Consider the following 19,378-nt stretch of genomic DNA (forward strand, 5'->3'; position numbering starts at 1 on the left):
GTACATAGTTCCAGTATGACGGCACAGAACTTTACTAGGTAGGTAAAACTTGTATGAGCTAATTACTGCACCCAATGCACAAAGGAACTGAAAATCTGTTTTATTATCACATACAGTATGCAACAAAACAAGACTGTAAAAGAAGGTAATTTAGTGAGCCGTACCCAGATACTGACAGACAGGATAGCCAAGACCACTCTTTTTTTGATGACATAAGAAATGTTTCTTGAACTACACCAAATATTAATTTTGGTTACAGATTTACTTCTATTTACTGCACTAATATGAATGTCCAACAGTGTGACCATTTTGGGTAGATGGGGGTGACAACCTCAAATCAATTATATATTCAGGCAGCCCTGACCTACTGCTCTAAGGGGGATAATTGACTGGACAGGCTGGAAAACCTTGTTTAATCATTATTGTACCCCTGCACATAGGTTGTTACTATCACTCCATCCACTGTCAAGTGGACAGGTCTATGCAGCACTGTGCAGCCTTTTTTTCCTGGAAGTAGTTGGATTGCACAGATCAGCACACACTGGAGCTGCCATTCTGTGCCTTGACCAATCCAAGCATACATGTTTAGTTAAAGATTTGCAACCCTTTAAACATGTTTTCAGTTGTTAAATGCATCATATAAATAAACTAAATACTGATAGTTATTCCATATTACTTGATATTACTTGCAGCTTCCTCCCTATTAGACTGGTCAATACTGCTAAATGCAGGATGCCTTTCTTCCCACACCATCATCAATACAAATTGCTCACTCTTCTGCCCCCTCTGCTACCTAATTAGGATATTAAAAAGTGACTTCCCCATTTTTTTGGCAGAGGGCTAATGTGAAGGAGTGAGATGACAGTTTCATCAATAAATGACTCAGTACACAAAGCTTTACAAAAGGATCAGGATCTTTATTTTCAGCCATCTCACTGTAATTTTCAAAATTAATTGGATTCAGCTAGATAAAATGGTCACTTTTTAAAAATAATCAGGATCCTTGTCCTGGAGTGTTAACTTTGTGAACTGAGAATTATGTATTTAAAATGTCATTACTTAAGGCACTGTGCATATATAAATCTGTCTTTACCTAATATCAGACAGGTCTGTCAGATTTTTCAAAATCAGGAAAATATACATATACAGTAACACAGCCATTTCTTCTTATTACTATAGATGGTAGCAAAATAACTTACCGTTTACAAGTTTTAAAACCATTAGCCTTGGGTAATGAAAAATAATATTCAGAACTACATGATGTAACACAGCGTCCATCTTCAAGTGCCATTTCTTTTGCACAGTTTATACAGTTGTCTATTCCAGGTCCTACATAAAATAGGTCAATAAAGGTAAAAATTGTGAACTTTGGTAATGGATGAGTATAAATATCTAACATTATTTCCATATACAGTAAATGTAATAATTGTGAAAGTTTAAAATCTATTTATTTAGCTCTGCTGTGTGCTAGATTCAGCACTCTGAATAGCCTATCTGGCATATAGGTCTGTACTGAATGCTCTCAAGATCACATTTACTCACACCTGAGTAGTAGAATGATGACATCACCCATATTGTACTTCTCAGTCCCGACACAATCACTAGGCTGCTTTTTATATGATAAAACATTCAGTTTTCCTACTTGAATATACTGACGATTAATGCTGTGGCTTTTCAGAACAGTGATGGACTAAGATTCAGACCAAACCCAGTCTAGCCTAAACCCACAGTAAAGCTGTCATGTGATAGCACTCCACTGGCCCAACCAGCTGAGGACAGAGAATTCCCAACCCACAGCAGCACATAATGAAAGGGCAGGAATGCTGGTGATATCATTGACCCAATATAGCCACATAGATGTATTTGGACATTCTCATTGACCAAATATTGCCATGTAGCCATATTAGGTCCATAATGTCACCGGCAACCCTGTCCCTTTGCTATATGCAACTGTGGGATGGGGAATTCCTTAGGAACAGCCGATTTGGGCATAGGAATCCTTGACACTGGTCCAAAGCAGGTGGCATGCAGGGCCATCTCCAGCATTCAAGAAAGGACAAAGGTGCATCTCTGTCCAGACCTTTTCTGCCTCCCATGCTCTGATGTGATTGGGGAGGGGCTCTGAACTGATGGGAGCACACCAACATGAAGGGGGGACTCTGATGTGATGGAGAGATTCTGGCATGAAGGGGGCACTCTGATGTGAATAGGGGACTCTGACATGAAGGAGGTGCTCTGATGTAAGGGAGGACCTCTGATGTGATGTGGGAACTTCCGATGCAAAAGGGGGTTTCTGATATTAGGGGCAATTTGCCAAGGAGGTTCTGTGCATTGTCCCAGGCTCTGATTTTCTATTGATGATAAGTAACATTTATGTTTTTTACTGGAAACTAGGATGCCCCAGGATTTTGCATACTTTTCATTACCAAAAGATTTGGCTCAGAAACTCTGGATGTAGTGTTATTGAATTAAATCAGAATACAAATACACTTGTAAGGGCAAATTGAATGTCATGTGCAGAAATGTATAATAACACTGTTGGGTGAGTTGCCATCATTAGATTAACATTAAAACACACCACTGTGCTCAAGAACTAGTTCAAAGATATGTGCCAAAAAATAGTTGCTGGAGGGTTAATTTAGAATGACAAAGGGTCGAGGATAAAAGGCTCTACATACCTAGCTTTTAGTGGCATGAGCTGTAAGTATGAAAGTGAAGAGAGTGGAGCAAAAAGACCAAAAGAGAAGAAAAGAAAAAAAAATGCTAAGGTGGAATGACAAGAAAAAGAATAAGGGGATTGAAAAGGAAGGAACAAGGGGGAAGGGAAGGTCCTCAGAGGTTGTAGTTTTAGTTATGAAATGTTTAGAGATAGAAAAGAGTAAGGATTTGTGCAAGGTGGAGAGGCAAGTCAGGATCTCAGAGAGGGAGAAGGTGCTAGGGCAGCTGTAAAGTGTGGGATTAACTAAGCCAAGGCTGCTGAATCGAAAGAAATTGATTATTAGAATCTTTAATAAATGTGCCCTGTATACAGTCATGTTCTTTGGCTTCTATGTCTGTAGATCTACTCATCTACTAATCTGATTTAGGAAATAATTAATCAGCTAAGATGGATTTTTTGTGATGATCACTATTGTTTTCCCAAAGATAGCTGGCCTCTGCAGAGCTTGCCCTCTCCTCTCAATAGGCATAAATGTGCAATGGATAAGATTTTCCCAATGGCAGGCTAGATGCTTTTCTGATAATATAGTTGATATATGTTGACTGCGGCCAAACATATTCGTTCTTCTGTTTAGCCACTGTTCTGTTTTATACACATCTGCCAGACACTTCAGCTAAGAATGATACACTAGTATGCCCCAATGCTACAGCTTTGCATAGCTGTCTGCTAACTGGACTTTGAAAGAGTATAGTTACATAGTTAGTCTGGTTGAAACAAGACATACTGTAAGTCCATCCAGTTCAACAAACATAGAAAAAAACAAAACACACACACACACATAGAAAACCTCCATATATACTGTACAGTCCTATATCCAAAATTGATCCAAAGGAATCAACCCCCCCCCCCCCCCATAAATAAAGCGTGATCCAATTTGCTCCACAATCCTTCCTGATCCCCCAACAGGCAATTGGATACTCCCTGGATCAACTTTACCTATAAATATTACTTTTTATGTGCATTTAGGAAAAAAAAACAGACTATTTTAAAAACAATCTACTGAGCTGGCCAGAACCAGCTCTTGAGGCAGTATCATTGCAATACGCATTTTCTCCTCCTTTAAGCTGCCTAAATCACCCCCGTTTCTGGTCATAATATTATTATTATAATACAGGATTTATATAGCGTCAACACTTTACAACTTGAGGATAGACAGTATAACTACAATACACTTTATTACAGTAGGAATCAGAGGACCATGCTCGTTACAGCTTACAATCTAAGAGGGAGGGTCAAGAGATAGAAGAGGTAATAATATCTGAAAACATGTTACATTGACAGCATTGGGTAAGGCAGCAGCATAGCCTCCCAGGTTGATATATATTGTTCAACGGTTTGTACAAAGATAATAATCATGGGAGATTACGACAATATATAAGTATTATTTTAAAGAAAATATTCAAATATCTTTCATGAATACATAACTGCCTTAAATGTTGGTGTTGTGATATTTGCTTGAAATACCTTTTTTATTAAAACATAACATTTGGCAGACATTATTAAAGAATGAGGAACCAAGAAAATGCCTGTATTTGGGGCAAAGGAGCTTTAGCTATTGATCTTTTTAAGTTACAGTGTCCTTTAAAATAATATCATCTAACCTTTATCTGTGTATCTGTGTCTTCAAATGCCACTGGTTTGCTTCTCTTGGGCCAATGCAGGCTTTCAACACTTTTGGGTTTCTCCTTACCTGCTCCATTTGTGGCTCGCTGGGGTACCTCCCTCTGGCTTATACATCCTATTGTGACGTTCAAGCAAGTGAGAGGAAATACAGCATGCAGAAAAAGTGTGGAATACCTGCTGCGGCTGAGAAGGAGAAAAGCAGCAGCATTTAAAGGCCAGAGTTTTTGTAAAGCTAGGTATAGATGCTATTCTTTAACAGTCTGGGTTTTTTTTTTTGGGAAGTGACCCTGTGATAACAAGGTCATTTTAAATGTATAAATACATATAGTATGCAAAGGATTCCTCAGTATTTGTAATAGCCAAATGTGTTAACATTAATACTGATATCTTACTGGCTATAAGTAATAAGTAAATATAATAATAAGTAATAAGCTGTGGATGTCCCTATATTGTCCCTATATTGCCTGAATCATAATGCCTTCCCTCTTAAAAAAGAAGTAAAGGCAAATTACAATAATTTTAGAATATTGCAAATACACCTAAAGTGGTATTAAACCTAAAACAAAAAATTTATTATCATGTTCATTATTATTAATAAACATGATTTATAGTAATATATTACAGCTTACCAATCATTAGATGTAGATTAATAATAAACATGATTTATAGTAATATATTACAGCTTACCAATCATTAGATGTAGATTAATAATAAACATGATTTATAGTAATATATTACAGCTTACCAATCATTAGATATAGTGGCTGTATTAGTTTTCATTTTTAGGCTTTTTTCTCTCTCTTTTCACCTGGTGATCCTTAGAGTGGGAGGTTCTGCGCTGTCACCCACTCAGTGTTCTTTTATATTTTAAAATACTATCAATCTAACATATTTTAAGACACAGAGGGTTGGTGAGCACTATAATGTTACTCTCACATTGTTTAACCACTTGCCGACTGGGCCATAGCCAAATGACAGCTACAGAGTGGTCGACTAGTTCTGGGACGGCAAACTATGACGTTCTTCCGAACTCGCTCTTCCCGCACGCCCCCTGGAAGTGTCCATGATGGCCAGGTCCTCTGCACCCAGCGCATCACGGATTGGGATACAGGGCTAATGATAGCAGCCCTTTACCACATGATTGCTTCGTTCAATGACGGAGCCATCACTTGTCAACAAACTGGTGCATGTCCGGTTCAGCTCCTCCCCTCTCCTTACACTGATCAGTGCAGTGTGTGAGAAGCAGATCCATGCCACATTTGTGCTCATCCGTGCCACATCCATGCCACTACAAAGCTCATCAGTGCCACTGCAGTGCTCATCAATGCTACTCACAAAAGTGTAATAGGCAGTCAGGAAAATAGATTTGAAATTAATGAGCCTCTGTATGTGGCCAGGCTGTGTAAACATCTCACACATGTGACACTTATAAAAAACAGTGGTGATTGAATACCACCAAAAGAAAGCTCTATTTGTGTGAAAAAAGGACAAAAACGTCATATGGGTACATTGTTGCATGAGTAATTTTCATTCAAAATGGGAGAACACTGAAATCTGAAAACATGTCTGGTTAGGAAGGGAGTATGTCCCAGTGGGCAAGTGGTTAATGAGCAGGAAGGTGATACAAAATACAATTTTTTTTTAGGCAAAACGTCACATATAAGTATTTCTGCTGTTTACTGGGCTGCTTTATTTTCAAGGAAAATGGAACTCCCATTATTACCTTAGACTCAGTAAACCCAAACAGTGTTTACTTTCCACAAAGCCTTTTTAGCACGAGCAGGATCCCTGCCTCATGATTTTTCTAGAGCATGTTACAGTATCAACAAAAACAGGTACTCACAGAAACCCACTGCATATTACGTTTACCCAGAAGTCTTTACCAGGTAATGTCCCAAATGAACAAATACAAATTCCAATTTTGTGTTCAGGCAAAAGCAGGACCAAGGAACCCCTAATAGAGTATCAGCTAGGGGATTCACAAACAAGCAGGGAATTGCCAGTTTTCCTGGAGATTCCCTATAAATGTATAATACCTGTGCATGTGGCACATGATCTGTGACAGGGCTCACATTCCTTCTTGACAGCACTGTAATATTTCCCATCCTCACAGGTGACAGCACATTTGGATCCCTGTAAACTAAACAGAAAATATCTGGATCAACTACTAAGAAACATGAATACAAAGTAAAGTATGCTTTGAAAATTCAAAGATTTTTTTTTTTTTTTTGCAGTCCTGTTTTTCTTTACACTTCACGAAATAACACACATTCAGCCTTTTTTCAACTCAGTTTCCAACTAGTTTCTTCCCCCTTTCATCCATTTTTTTTAAATTTGTATAGGTCAGTTTTTTTGAAAATTGTAAACTGTATTGATTTATAAAATGTAACTAGCAAAGATCATAGGAGTAATTCTGAGTTTAGAGTATTAAAACCAGAAACAGAAAAGCGTATTCAGGAGGAGGTCAGCAATAGCAGCCTTATATTTAGGTTTCTTTTGGGCTGGATTCACACTAACGCAAATTTAACTGACATGCAATTCCAACGAAAGCAATAGAAACACACAAATTAGTGTGTTTATGTGCAATATAACCCTTTTTTTTTCATGTACAGTATTTCTACTGGGAAAACACATGTGCACAAAAACCTGAGAGGTGTAAATGCAGCCCTAATAAAATAATAGTGTAATTTTGGAATATCTTACTGAAGTTTGTTCTTCCTGGCCCACCTTTCCACAGTTTATAATGTATTGTCTTTTAGTTCCACTTCAGCCTTACATCACAGAAACCATGGTCCACATTCTCCACGGATAAGTGCTTGGAAGAGCTGCATCCATGCTGGATAATTATCCTTAATGACTCACTGTCCCGATCCCACTATGAAGCTTGCAACAGCTGTATTCAAGTACTCAACTACACCATTACTATCCACACTGCACTCAAACGTACCAACATATTTGAGACAACTGCGTGCTGCAAAATAAGGCCCCTTTCACACAGGCTTTTCGATCAGGTCCCTCTGTCAGTTTTTCAGGCGGACCTGATCGGATGCTCCATGCACCCCTATGAAGCAGCGGGCGTTAGCGGTGACATGTCCGTTGACACCTGCTGCTATCCGATCCAATCCGGTCTGTGAAATCCAGATAGATAGGAACCCTATTTTCCATCTGTCTGGAGGATCGGATAGGATGGTCCATTTTCATCTGATCTCCCATAGAGGAGAGCGGGGATCTGACAGGTCTGTCTCTGAAAAGTAAGCGGAGATGGACCTGTCATGCGCCTGCTCAGCGGGGAATCGGCGGATCTATCTCCGCTGAGAAAAACTGAGTCCGCCGGGCGGAAAACCCGTGTGAAAGGACCATTACTCTGTTTGAGCTGAATCTTTGACATCAACCTGCAGATGCAGATACACAGCTCAGCCTCAGGGGTATAAAGAAATTATCTGCATGTTTCCACCTTCATAATGAGGAAAAAACTATTGAAATAATTTTGTATTTGTAATAGAATGATACCTTCTATTTTTGAAGGCTTAACTATAACAATACTTTGTGGAGGTCTTATATTTCAGCATGCTCTACTGTTTTGGTTTTTTTCTATAGGTTGTCAGAGATGCACAATGCACCAGTGAAGGTCCAAATCTGTTCATGATGTTATTGTTTTCCTGGTTTTGTATGTCTGTTGTTAGCATATACACACCATGCAATGTTAAACTAGATGCATTCACTAATCCAGTCACAATCCAGTGTACTGTATGGACTACTAGTGTATACAAACAAACAAATTCTCCTGCGCTCAACAGAGATGAGACGGCGGTGGGTCTCTATGGCTCCGGGTAAAAGCACAGATTTTGCTGGCCTCCTGGGGTCAGGGGAAACCCAATGGAAACACTGTATAAAAAACAAAAACAGGGCGCACCGACCTTGTGCATTACCCAAATGAAATTTACTTTTAAATGAAATAAGAAGAAATATACTCACAAACACTAAAAAAGTTAAAAGAATATCGATCCACAATGGACCCAAAGCAACTATGTCATCAGGACAGTGTCCAGCAGGCCGGAGGACCTTCCAAATGGCTGACGCGTTTGGAGTGGAGATCCCCTTTTCTTCAGAGCCAGTCCACAGTGATGCATTGACACATATAATATAGAGGAAGGGGCTTGTCACATGGTCTCAAAGCCCCTCCCAGCAATCAAGGGACATGGGAGTGGTGTCAAGGCTACGCCTACTAAAATTTATTGGAATGATACAAATAATAATAACACCATCAAGAGAAAAATCAAATAATATCCCAGTTTTATGATCAACAGTTTAACGCCTCTGCAATCGGTCTGAATTGGATGTATTGGAAAATTGTGTGTATGGGAAATAATTATAAAAAAAGTGCTGGGAGGGGCTTTGAGACCATGTGACAAGCCCCTTCCTTTATATTATATGTGTCAATGCATCACTGTAGACTAGCTCTGAAGAAGAGGGAATCTCCCCTCTAAACGCATCAGCCATTTGGAAGGTCCTCCGGGAATGCTGGACACTGTCCTGGTGACCTGGTTGCTTTGGGTCCATTGTGGATCGATATGCTTTTAACTATTTTAGTGTCTGTGAGTATACTTTTTCCTATTTCATTTTAATAAATTCAATTTGGGTAATGCACAAGGTCGTGCACTCTCTTTTTGTTCTTTATACAGTGGACTACTGGGTACTACAATTATGCTAGTACACAGATAAACACTGACCTAGATCTTTGGTCAGGAAAACAAGTTAGTTTTTAGGATGAACAACTTTATCAGTCAGTGATACAGAGAGTTAAAAATGGTAGGCAGTAGTAAACTTTTAAACTAGGAGACGGGGGGGGGGGAGGGCTCAGAAGTAGAGTCTGTCAGGAGGGAGCAAAGGACTGAAGGCAGTGGTAGGGTCAGCAGCGACAGTAGGGACATAACGTCAATTGGTAGGTCTGTGCGGGAAAAGCTCAGACTAAACAGGAATAAACATAACCACCAATCACGTTTAACTTCCATAAAACTAAGAGGGGTATATGCTAACGCCAGGAGCCTAGCTAATAAAATGGATGAGTTGGAAATGTTAGTACATGAGGATGACATAGACCTTGTGGGAATAACGGAGACTTGGTTCGACCCCTCACATGACTGGCTGGCCAATATCCAAGGGTATTCGGTGTACCGGAAGGACAGGGTAGGAAAAAGAGGGGGAGGGGTATGTCTCTACGTCAAGAACAATGTAAGGGTGATAGAGAGGAGTGACATTATGGAAGGGATGAGTATGGAGTTAGAATCTGTGTGGGTAGAACTCCATAGGGAAGGAGAAAAGGGAAAAGTAATTGTGGGGGTTTGCTATAGGCCACCTAAACAAGGGGAGGAGGTAGAGCTGGAATTTTTAGCACTAATGGATAAAGTGGCAAAACTGGGATCAGTCATCATATTGGGGGACTTCAATTATCCCGACATTGACTGGGAAGAGGGGACTACACACTCACAGAAGGCCCGTCTATTCATGGAAACCTTACAGGATAATTACATGTCACAGTTGGTGGATTCTCCGACTAGAGAAAAAGCAATCCTGGATCTATTGATCACTAATGACCCAGACCTAATCTCGGAGGTAGGAGTCCAGGACAACCTGGGCTCTAGCGATCACAGGATGATCGCATTTAGTATAAATAACAATATAGCAAGGCAAGTAGGGAACATAAGAACCCTAAACTTTAGAAGGGCAGACTTTCCAAAATTGTACTCATTGATGGAAAGGGTAAACTGGGACCAAACCCTGGGATCACTGACCACAGAGGAAAAATGGGAATGCTTTAGGAACATATTAAGCAAATGCATCTTGCAGTGCATTCCTATGGGAAATAAATTTAGAAGAGACAAAGCCAAACCTGGCTGGCTAAACCGTAGCGTTAAAAAACTTATTAGGGGAAAAAAATTGGCCTTCAAGAAATATAAAGCAGAGGGCACAGTATTGGCTTTCATACAATACAAGGAGGCAAATAAGAAAAGTAAACACGAAATCAAGATGGCTAAAATCAACTTTGAGAGACAAATAGCGGAGGATAGTAAAAAAAAAACAAATAAATTCTTTAAATATATCAACAGCAAAAAAACTAGGGCAGAGCATATTGCACACATAATTAACGATGATGGGAGGATGGTTACAGAGGACACTGAAAAAGCAACCGTGCTGAATGCTTTTTTCTCATCAGTCTTTACACAGGAAAAGGAGGGGTACACTGACCATGACTGTATGGTTAGTAGTAATACACAGGACTTGCCACTATGGCTTACAGAGGGTGAAATCAGGGAAAGGCTGGATAAACTTAACACAAACAAATCACCAGGCCCGGATGGCGTACATCCGAGAGTACTCAAGGAACTCAGTAAGGTTATATCTAGACCACTGTTCCTGATCTTTGCTGACAGTATTAGGACAGGAGATGTAACAGGGGATTGGAGGAAAGCCAACGTGATTCCGATATTCAAAAAGGGGCAGAGGCATATCCCGGGAAATTATAGGCCTGTCAGTTTGACATCAATAGTATGTAAACTTCTGGAGGGGATGATCAGGGACTATATCGTACAGTTTGCTAAAGACAACAACATCATCAGCAGTAATCAGCACGGGTTTACAAATGGGCGTTCTTGTCAAACCAATCTCTTAACATTCTACGAGGAGGTGAGCTGTGAGCTAGATAGGGACAGACCAGTGGATGTGGTGTACCTGTATTTCACAAAGGCATTTGATACAGTTCCCCACAAGCGCTTAATTTATAAAATAAGGTCTGCAGGTATCGACAGCAGGGTTTGCTCTTGGATACGGAACTGGCTAAAAGGGCGTGTCCAAAGGGTGGTAATAAACAGCGCATACTCAGACTGGTCTAAGGTAGTAAGCGGGGTCCCCCAAGGCTCAGTCCTGGGACCAACCTTGTTCAATTCATTCATAAACAGCATTGAGGTCGGGGTCAGTAGTTCGATATCAGTTTTTGGCCAGGGCAATAACTTCACAGCATGAAGCAGATATCCTACAGAATGACCTGGACAAAATAACGGAGTGGGCAACGACATGGCAAATGAGGTTTAATGTGGAGAAGTGTAAGGTTTTGCACTTGGGGACTAAAAACATAAAATCACAGTACACGTTAGGAGGGGAACCCTTGGGGGAATCAAAAATGGAGAAAGATCTGGGAGTCTTGGTTGATGATAGATTAGGCAATAGCATGCAATGTCAAGCGGCAGCTGCCAAAGCCAGCAGAATATTAGCATGCATAAAGAAGGGGATGTATTCCAGAGATAAGACTATAATCCTTCCACTTTATAAAACTCTGGTCCGACCGCATCTGGAGTATTCTGTCCAGTTCTGGTCACCAGTCCTCAGGGAGGGATGTGTTGGAGCTGGAGAGAGTCCAGAGAAGGGCAACTAAACTGATTAGGGGATTGGAGGACCTTAATTATGAAGAGCGTCTGCAATCGCTTGATTTATTCTCCCTGGAGAAGAGACGCCTGAGGGGGGACATGATAGCAATTTACAAATATCTCAATGGGGATCTCAGCTTAGAAAAAAAGCTGTTCAGTCGAAGGGATTGCATACAATGCGATTAGAGGAGAAGCGTTTTAACCTCAGGCAACGTGGGGGGTTCTTTACTGTGAGGGCTACAAGATTGTGGAATTCTCTACCACAAGAGGTGGTTTCTGCGGGAAGTATGGTGGCTTTCAAAAGACTCTTAGATGTACATCTCAAGGATCAGAACATTCAGGGCTATGTGAGATGATTACAGCCACACACACCTACACAGGTTGAACTGGATGGACTATTGTCTTTATTCAACCTCATCTACTATGTAACTATGTATATCTAATGACTGCCAGCACTGATGCAAGTAACTCAGTGTATTACTGTCTCATTGTTCAGTAATGCTCAGTAATAAAAGGAGAAATTGCTTAACTGAAGAAGCAAAAAAGGTTGTTTGATCAAGGCAAAACAAGTTCCTCAAACAATTACACACTATACTTCCAAAAGTATTGGGATGCCTGCCTTTACAGGCACATGAAGTTTAATGGCATCCCAGTCTTAGTCCGTAGAGTTCAATATTGAGTTGCCCTCCCCTTTGCAGCTATAACAGTTTCAAGTCTTCTGGGAAGGCTGTCCACAAGATTTAGGAGTGTGTCTATGGGAATGTTTGACCATTCTTCCAGAAGCGCATTTGTGAGGTCAGGCACTGATGTTGGAGAGAAGGCCTGGCTTGCAGTCTCCGCTCTGATTCATCCCAGAGGTGTTCTACCAAGTTGAGGTCAGGCCAGTCAAGTTCCTCCACCCCAAACCTTGCTTTGTGCACTAGTGCGCAGTCGGGTTGGAACAGGAAGGGCCTTCCCCAAACTGTTCCCACAAAGTTTGGAGCATGATATTGTCCAAAATGTCTTGGTATGCAGACGCCTTATGAGTTCCCTTCACTGGAACTAAGAGGCCAGGCCCAACCCCTGAAAGACAGCCCCACATTATATTTCCGCCTCCACCAAATGATGTAGACCAGTGCACAAAGCAAGGTCCATAAAGACATGGATGAGCGAGTTGTGGGCCAACTCAATATTGAACCTTACGGACTAAGACTGGGATGCCATTAAAGTTGCGGTGCATGTAAAGGCAGGCGCCCCAATACTTTTGGTAATATAGTGTATTTCTGACAAATCTCTTTCTAAGGCTTTGAGAATCAGATATTTTTAGTGGGTAAAATTTTTTTTTTTACTTATACTGGATTTTTAAAGAAATGAAGTAATATAGATTCAACCGTGCTTTTCTTTTTTGTATCATTCAAGAGACCGTCAGCTGCCATGCCATATTAGAAAAAAGCTTCAAACATCGCTTATTTCAAGAATATCTTACTGTCTCTGGCAGTTTATGTCTGGGAACCAGTTACGTACAAAAAGTGCTATCCAAGGTCATGCTAATATAGTGTACAACACTTAAATTGCTAAATTTCCTGTTCACAGCCATAATGAAACACATTTTTTGATTGCTAATTATCCACTTTTACTGCAACCTCTCACATCAGTTTGAAACAAGAAAATTGAAATATACACTATATGGAGAAGTCAACAAATAGAATAGAAAACCCTGGCGTACATTCCTTTATCATAACACATTATCACACTATGATGTTAAACAGTGCATTCATAAAAAATTGCAAGGCAAGTCACCTGGTGAAAGTGCATGTACGTTCATTCTGGGGTAGATTTACTAAAACTGGTGCACTCAGAAGCTGGTGCAGCTGTGCATGGAAGCCAATCAGCCTCTAACTTCAGTTTGTTCAATTAGGCTTTGACAATAAAACCTGGAAGCTGGTTGGTTTCTATGCAGAGCTGCACCAGATTTTGAACATTCCAGGTTAAGTAAGTAACCCCCTTAGTACATATGGGGAAAACAAACAAATGTAATTACCCCTTCATGATGAGCATACAGTATGAATATATGCAACCTCACAAACGGGGATCTTTACCTGCAGGGCCGCAAATATGCGCCTCCGTTTTTGCTGACAGCAACAGCTCTAGTTCTCATACGAACAATCTTATCTTATTTCCCCTTCTGAATGTAGAAAAATATACACTGTATCTTTTTCTGCTTGCTGGAGGAAAATATTGTACAAAAAAAAAGTGTGAAAAAAAAATAAATTGAAAAAACTAAAGACCTCATAGTTAGATGAGGGGTTGATCTTGGTCTTTGCAAGGGTCAGAGTTTGGGCCAAGGTTAGGGTCAAAGGTCATAGTCAGATTGAAAATCAAGGCCAGTGTATTTTAGGAAGTATTTTTTAAAATGTAGTTTTAATGTCAGATATTGTTGAATTTAGTATGTTTTAGGTAGGATAAAAAGAAGGAAAATGTGCACTATTGTTTCTGGGCTCTACTATGAGTACAAACAACCTACACATATATGGTATCACTGTGATCATCGGGATCAGGAGAATTTATTTTAGTTTGGTCTGTTGTGGTAGATTATGGTAATAAACTAAATAAAAAAGTAGTTGCGCCAAAAAGTGTCTCCAAATAGTAAAAAAGAAACATTTCTCAGTGACAGCTGCACTCACAAAATATCTACATAAACATTATTATACATTTCAATATTAATGAAAAACACGTTGCGCCATCAATATAAAGTGCATAAATTCAATGAAGCAAGAAATTAATAAATGTGTTAAAAAACATTCATAAATATTTCAGTAAAGCCCTTCAGCAAAAATAAGACGAGAAGTGCTTTTGTGCAAAAAGTTAATTTATACTTAACTTCTGACTTTTAATATACACACACTCGCCAGCCAGGGCCAGTTCTTTGGCGGTCTTTGGGTCCCTGGTGAAACCATCTTGCTTGTGGGAAACCAGCCATGACTTGCTGGTGTTTTTCATTTTATTTAGATTTTTAGATTGTGAATCTTTAACAAGCCACCCTTTGAAAGCTGGTCCCAAAAACTTCAAAGAGTTCTTGCTCATTATTATTTGTACCACATTGCATGCATCTTTTTATTTTTGTTGTGCTTAGACAAACTAGGTCTCACTATGCCACACATGCAGTCTTGTCCTATTAATAGTTGGTTGGCACATGGTCCAACTATGCTGTAATTGGCAAGCCTTAGGACCAGGGAGGAACCGTAAGTGATGTAAGTAATGTTAGAATGCTGACAACGGCCCCTCAGCCTTGTATTTTTTTAAGGCCTTTTCTTTTGTTTTTTTATGCATTTTTACATTGGAGTTTAGCCACCCAGGGTTTATTTTAGATCTTTCAAACTTAATCCCTGTTGGAATGCACTGGCCAATGCCTTTATTTAGTATGTTCTTAGTATGTTCTTAAAGCACTCACATTTTTCCTCTGTGTTCTTTGTTCCTAGGATTCTATCCCATTTAATATTGATAATTATAATGTTCTTAAGGTTAAGTGAACAGCTTGATATTTAGAGTTTAAATGCAATAAATCATAAATAAATAAAAATAATGTATGTACATGATTATGTTTATAACAAATGTTTTATGTACCTCTAGATTACTAAAGATTGAATCTCTGTCTAAATATATTCCATTGCTGGACCCTGATGAAGCGCATAATGCGAAACGCGTAGTTCCAGCCATCTTTTGATATGTTTGTTAAACATTGTACCATATATTAATGGTTCATCTAACATAGATAGAACGACGTACTTACTGTTTTTATCATTTGTACAAATAAAGATGTGTTATTCTTTTAACATATATGTGTTGCCATGTCTGATGTAAACATATGCATAGTTTTGTGACTTATAGAGGCACATTTAAATCCCCCCTCCTTCAGGGACCTAGCCGGACCTCCCTATGGTGTCTGCCTATGCCCTTGATTCGTTTTTTCCAATTTTGCATTTGGGGGAAGGTGCCATTATATCCTCTATTTAAATAGGCCCCCACCTCCCCTTTCACCTAATTGCCATTTAATATTGACTATTGGTCCCTAACTCGGAGACACAGCAGACAGATATGATAGCCACCAAGAAGGTCGCTTTGCAAGAGAGATCACTTAAGGGGAGTTCTGTAATGGGTTCAGAGGGTGGTGTCTGCAAGTCACAAAAGACCAAATTCATATTCTGAAGAAGCACAGGGTAATGGAGGTCTGATTAAAGAGATACCTTGAATAGAGGTTTTTACAGGAGAGGGAAGCTTTTGGAATAGGTTTTTTGGAATAGGATGGACAAAGCTGAAACCTGTCCCCAGTACTTTGAGATAAGTTTTGGGCAAGTTCTGATTGTAGAAAATGCAAAATACAAAGTACTGATTTGTCTCGGGGGTTGAAATGGCTGTGTTCATACCTGGTGAAAGGATCTCCAGGTATCATAGTATATTTTTCTCAAGGAAGCTTTTTTAACCTTGAGTAAGGTGGGAATGAGAGAGTCAGATATACCACTGTCCTTTAAGAACTGGACTTCAAAAACCATGCCAGTGACTGAGAATCAGAATGGTACAGGGGGCCTTGGGACAGCAGGTCTGGCCTGTTTGGGAGACACCAGGGTAATCTCTCCTAGGAGTTTGAGCATGTGTGTGTACCAGAATCTTCTGGGCCACTTTAGTGCAATGAAAAACACAGATTTCTTCTCTTCCTTTATCTTGCAGAGCAGTCGCAGAAGTATCTGCACTGGAAGGAAGGCATATATTAACCTGAACTGAGTCCATAGGATCACCAGAGCATCAGATGCCAGTGCTAGAAGGCCCTTGGTCCTAGCCACAATTAAGTTTCAAACTTGATACAGGACCAAAGTAATTGTTTAATAACAGGACAAACCTCTTAGCTTTCCTTGTCGCTTGTCCCTGTATTATTCTAGGCTTTGCCCATCATGGTGAGCATACCCTCAGAGAGTTATTAGAGGAAAAGAGGTCTGTCACTTACAGGACACCAGAAAAAAATCTGTGGTCTCATAGAAGGGGTAGAGTTATAGGGGTACACCCAATGGGGCATATCCAAAGGTTTTCACAGTAAGTGTCCAATCACTTGATGGAAGCAGCCTATAGCCCATAGTCTATGAATATCCAGTCTGTGTTCTGTACTGTACGATTGAGATACACAATTTGGTTTTATTTTCCTTACATGTGATTGGGTATTCTTTGTAAAGTGAATTATAACTACATTCACTACGTTAAGGGAAAATTGCCTTGCAAACTATCAAAGGACACAGGAAGAACCACTAGTATTTGCACCAGGATTATAAGATATCATACTGGCATTATTGCACAATCCCACAATGTTTTGAATTCTAAGCACTTTATATATTTTTAGCACCTTATTTATCCATAGGGGATACTATTGCACTTTATATTTATTTAAGATACAAGATTTGTCACATATTAATCACGGTGCACATTTATTTATTTTAATAATTAAGATTGCACATCATCAATTGTCATATTTATTTACAGTTTAAATCATATTGATTATTTATTGATTTTGATATATTTAAGATTCATTAGTGCACATATTTATTAGTGAATATTTATTGAATATTTAAAAGTTTACTTTGAGATCACAAAATGCATTTACCACCCTTGAAGCGCAGTACTCCCCCCCACCATTATCAAAGTACACAGGCCGCCAGCTTAAACGTTCCCACATTCCAAATGCAAAAGATAAAAGTTCAAGGCTTCATTTTCACAATTTCAAAAGTGGTAGCACATACCAGCAGAAGGATAAACAGGCAGATGACACATTTACTCAGCCACACGCTCAGACATAGTAAATCAACTGCTGAAGTGTAGGCAGGTGACAGTTAAACATTCCAAACATCTTCTTTTTATTGCATTTTCTTGTTTCTTCAGCTGAGGGGCTATTGTATTATTATTATCAATATACAGTAAATTATTTGTATTTTCCAGGCTAAAACGAATTACAAACTTTACCTTGGTTACCTGAATAATTTAATTCCATCAATACAGAGCTCTGCATTTTGAACTTCAAGGCCAAAGTTGTGTCATTACCAGAGAATCTTTACCGATATATATATATATATATATATATATATATATATATATATATATATATATATATATATATAAATATGAACATATTCTTGTGGTAATATACATTATCTCACAAAAGCGAGTACACCCCTCACATTTTTTTAAATTTTTTGTATATTTTTTATGTGACTGCACTGAAGAAATTACACTTTGCTGCAATGTAAAGTAGTGAGTGTACAGCTTGTATAAATGTGTAAATGGCCTGTCCCCTCAAAATAACTCAATACACAGCCAATAATGTCTAAACCGCTGGCAACAAAAGTGAGTACATCCCTAAGTGAACATGTCCAAACCCAATTAGCCATTTTAGTCATGTGACTCATTAGTGTTACAAGGTCTCAGGTGTGAATGGGGAGCAGGTGTGTTAAAATTTGGTGTTATCTCTCTCACTCTCTCATACTGGTCACTAGAAGTTCAACACTCATGCACCTCATGGCAAAGAACTCTCTGAGGATCTAAAAAAAAAAAAAGAATTGTTGGTCTACATAAAGATGGCCCAGGCTATAAAAAGATTGCTAAGACCCTGAAACTGAGCTGCAGCATGGTGGCCAAGACCATACAGCGGTTCAACAGGACAGGTTCCACTAAGAACAGGCCTCGGCATAGTGGACCAAAGAGGTTGAGTGCTCAGTTTTATATCCAGAGGTTGTCTTTGGGAAATAGATGTATGAGTGCTACCAGCATTTCTGCAGAAGTTAAAGGGGTGGGGGCTCAGCCTGTCAGTGCTCAGACCATACACCGCACATTGCATCAAATTGGTCTCCATGGCTGTCGTCCCAGAAGGAAGCCTCTTCTAAAGACGATGCACAAGAAAGCCTGCAAACAGTTTGCTGAAGACAAGAAAACTAAGGGCATGGATTACTGGAACGATGTTCTGTGGTCTGATGAGACCAAGATGAACTTATTTGGTTCAGATGGTGTCAAGTGTGTGTGGCGGCAACCAGGTAAGGAGTACAAAGACAAGTGTGTTTTGTCTACAGTCAAGCAAGTGGTGGTGGGAGTGTCATGGTCTTGGGCTGCATGAGTGCTGCCGGCACTGGGGAGCTACAGTTTATTGAGGGAACCATGAATGCCAACATGTATTGTGACATACTGAAGCAGAGCATGATGCCTTCTCTTCAGAGATTGGACCGCAAGGCAGTATTCCAACATGATAACGACCCCAAACACACCCCCAAGACGACCACCGCTTTGCTAAACAAGCTGAGGGTAAAGGTGATGGACTGGCCAAGCATGTCTCCAGACCTAAATCCTATTGGGCATCTGTGGGCCATCCTCAAATGGAAGGTGGAGGAGCGCAAGGTCTGTAACATCCACCAGCTCTGTGATGTCGTCATGGAAGAGTGAAAGAGGACTCCAGTGGCAACCTGTGAAGCTCTGGGGAACTCCATGCCCAAGAGAGTTAATGCAGTGCTGGAAAATAATGGTGGCCACACAAAATTTTGAAACTTTGGGCCCAATTTGGACATTTTCACTTAGGAGTGTACTTACTTTTGTTGCTAGAGGTTTAAAC

The 19,378-nt window shown here is 39.7% G+C and overlaps 1 protein-coding gene across 4 annotated transcripts in view; it reads right to left on the reverse strand.

Moving 5' to 3' along the window:
- PCSK5 (proprotein convertase subtilisin/kexin type 5) overlaps positions 1-19,378 on the reverse strand; it is a 684,033-nt gene that overhangs the window by 203,162 nt on the left and 461,493 nt on the right. For all 4 annotated transcript variants that reach the window (XM_082244075.1, XM_082244078.1, XM_082244077.1 and 1 more), the window contains exons 18-19: positions 6,379-6,482; positions 1,200-1,329 (exon numbers count right to left, since the gene is read on the reverse strand). In XM_082244075.1, the coding sequence (XP_082100201.1) occupies positions 1,200-1,329; positions 6,379-6,482 (234 nt within the window). The remainder of the gene's footprint in view (positions 1-1,199; positions 1,330-6,378; positions 6,483-19,378) is intronic.

This window comes from Pelophylax lessonae (assembly GCF_965119305.1).
Source record: "Pelophylax lessonae genome assembly, chromosome: 1".
Lineage (NCBI taxonomy): Eukaryota > Metazoa > Chordata > Amphibia > Anura > Ranidae > Pelophylax > Pelophylax lessonae.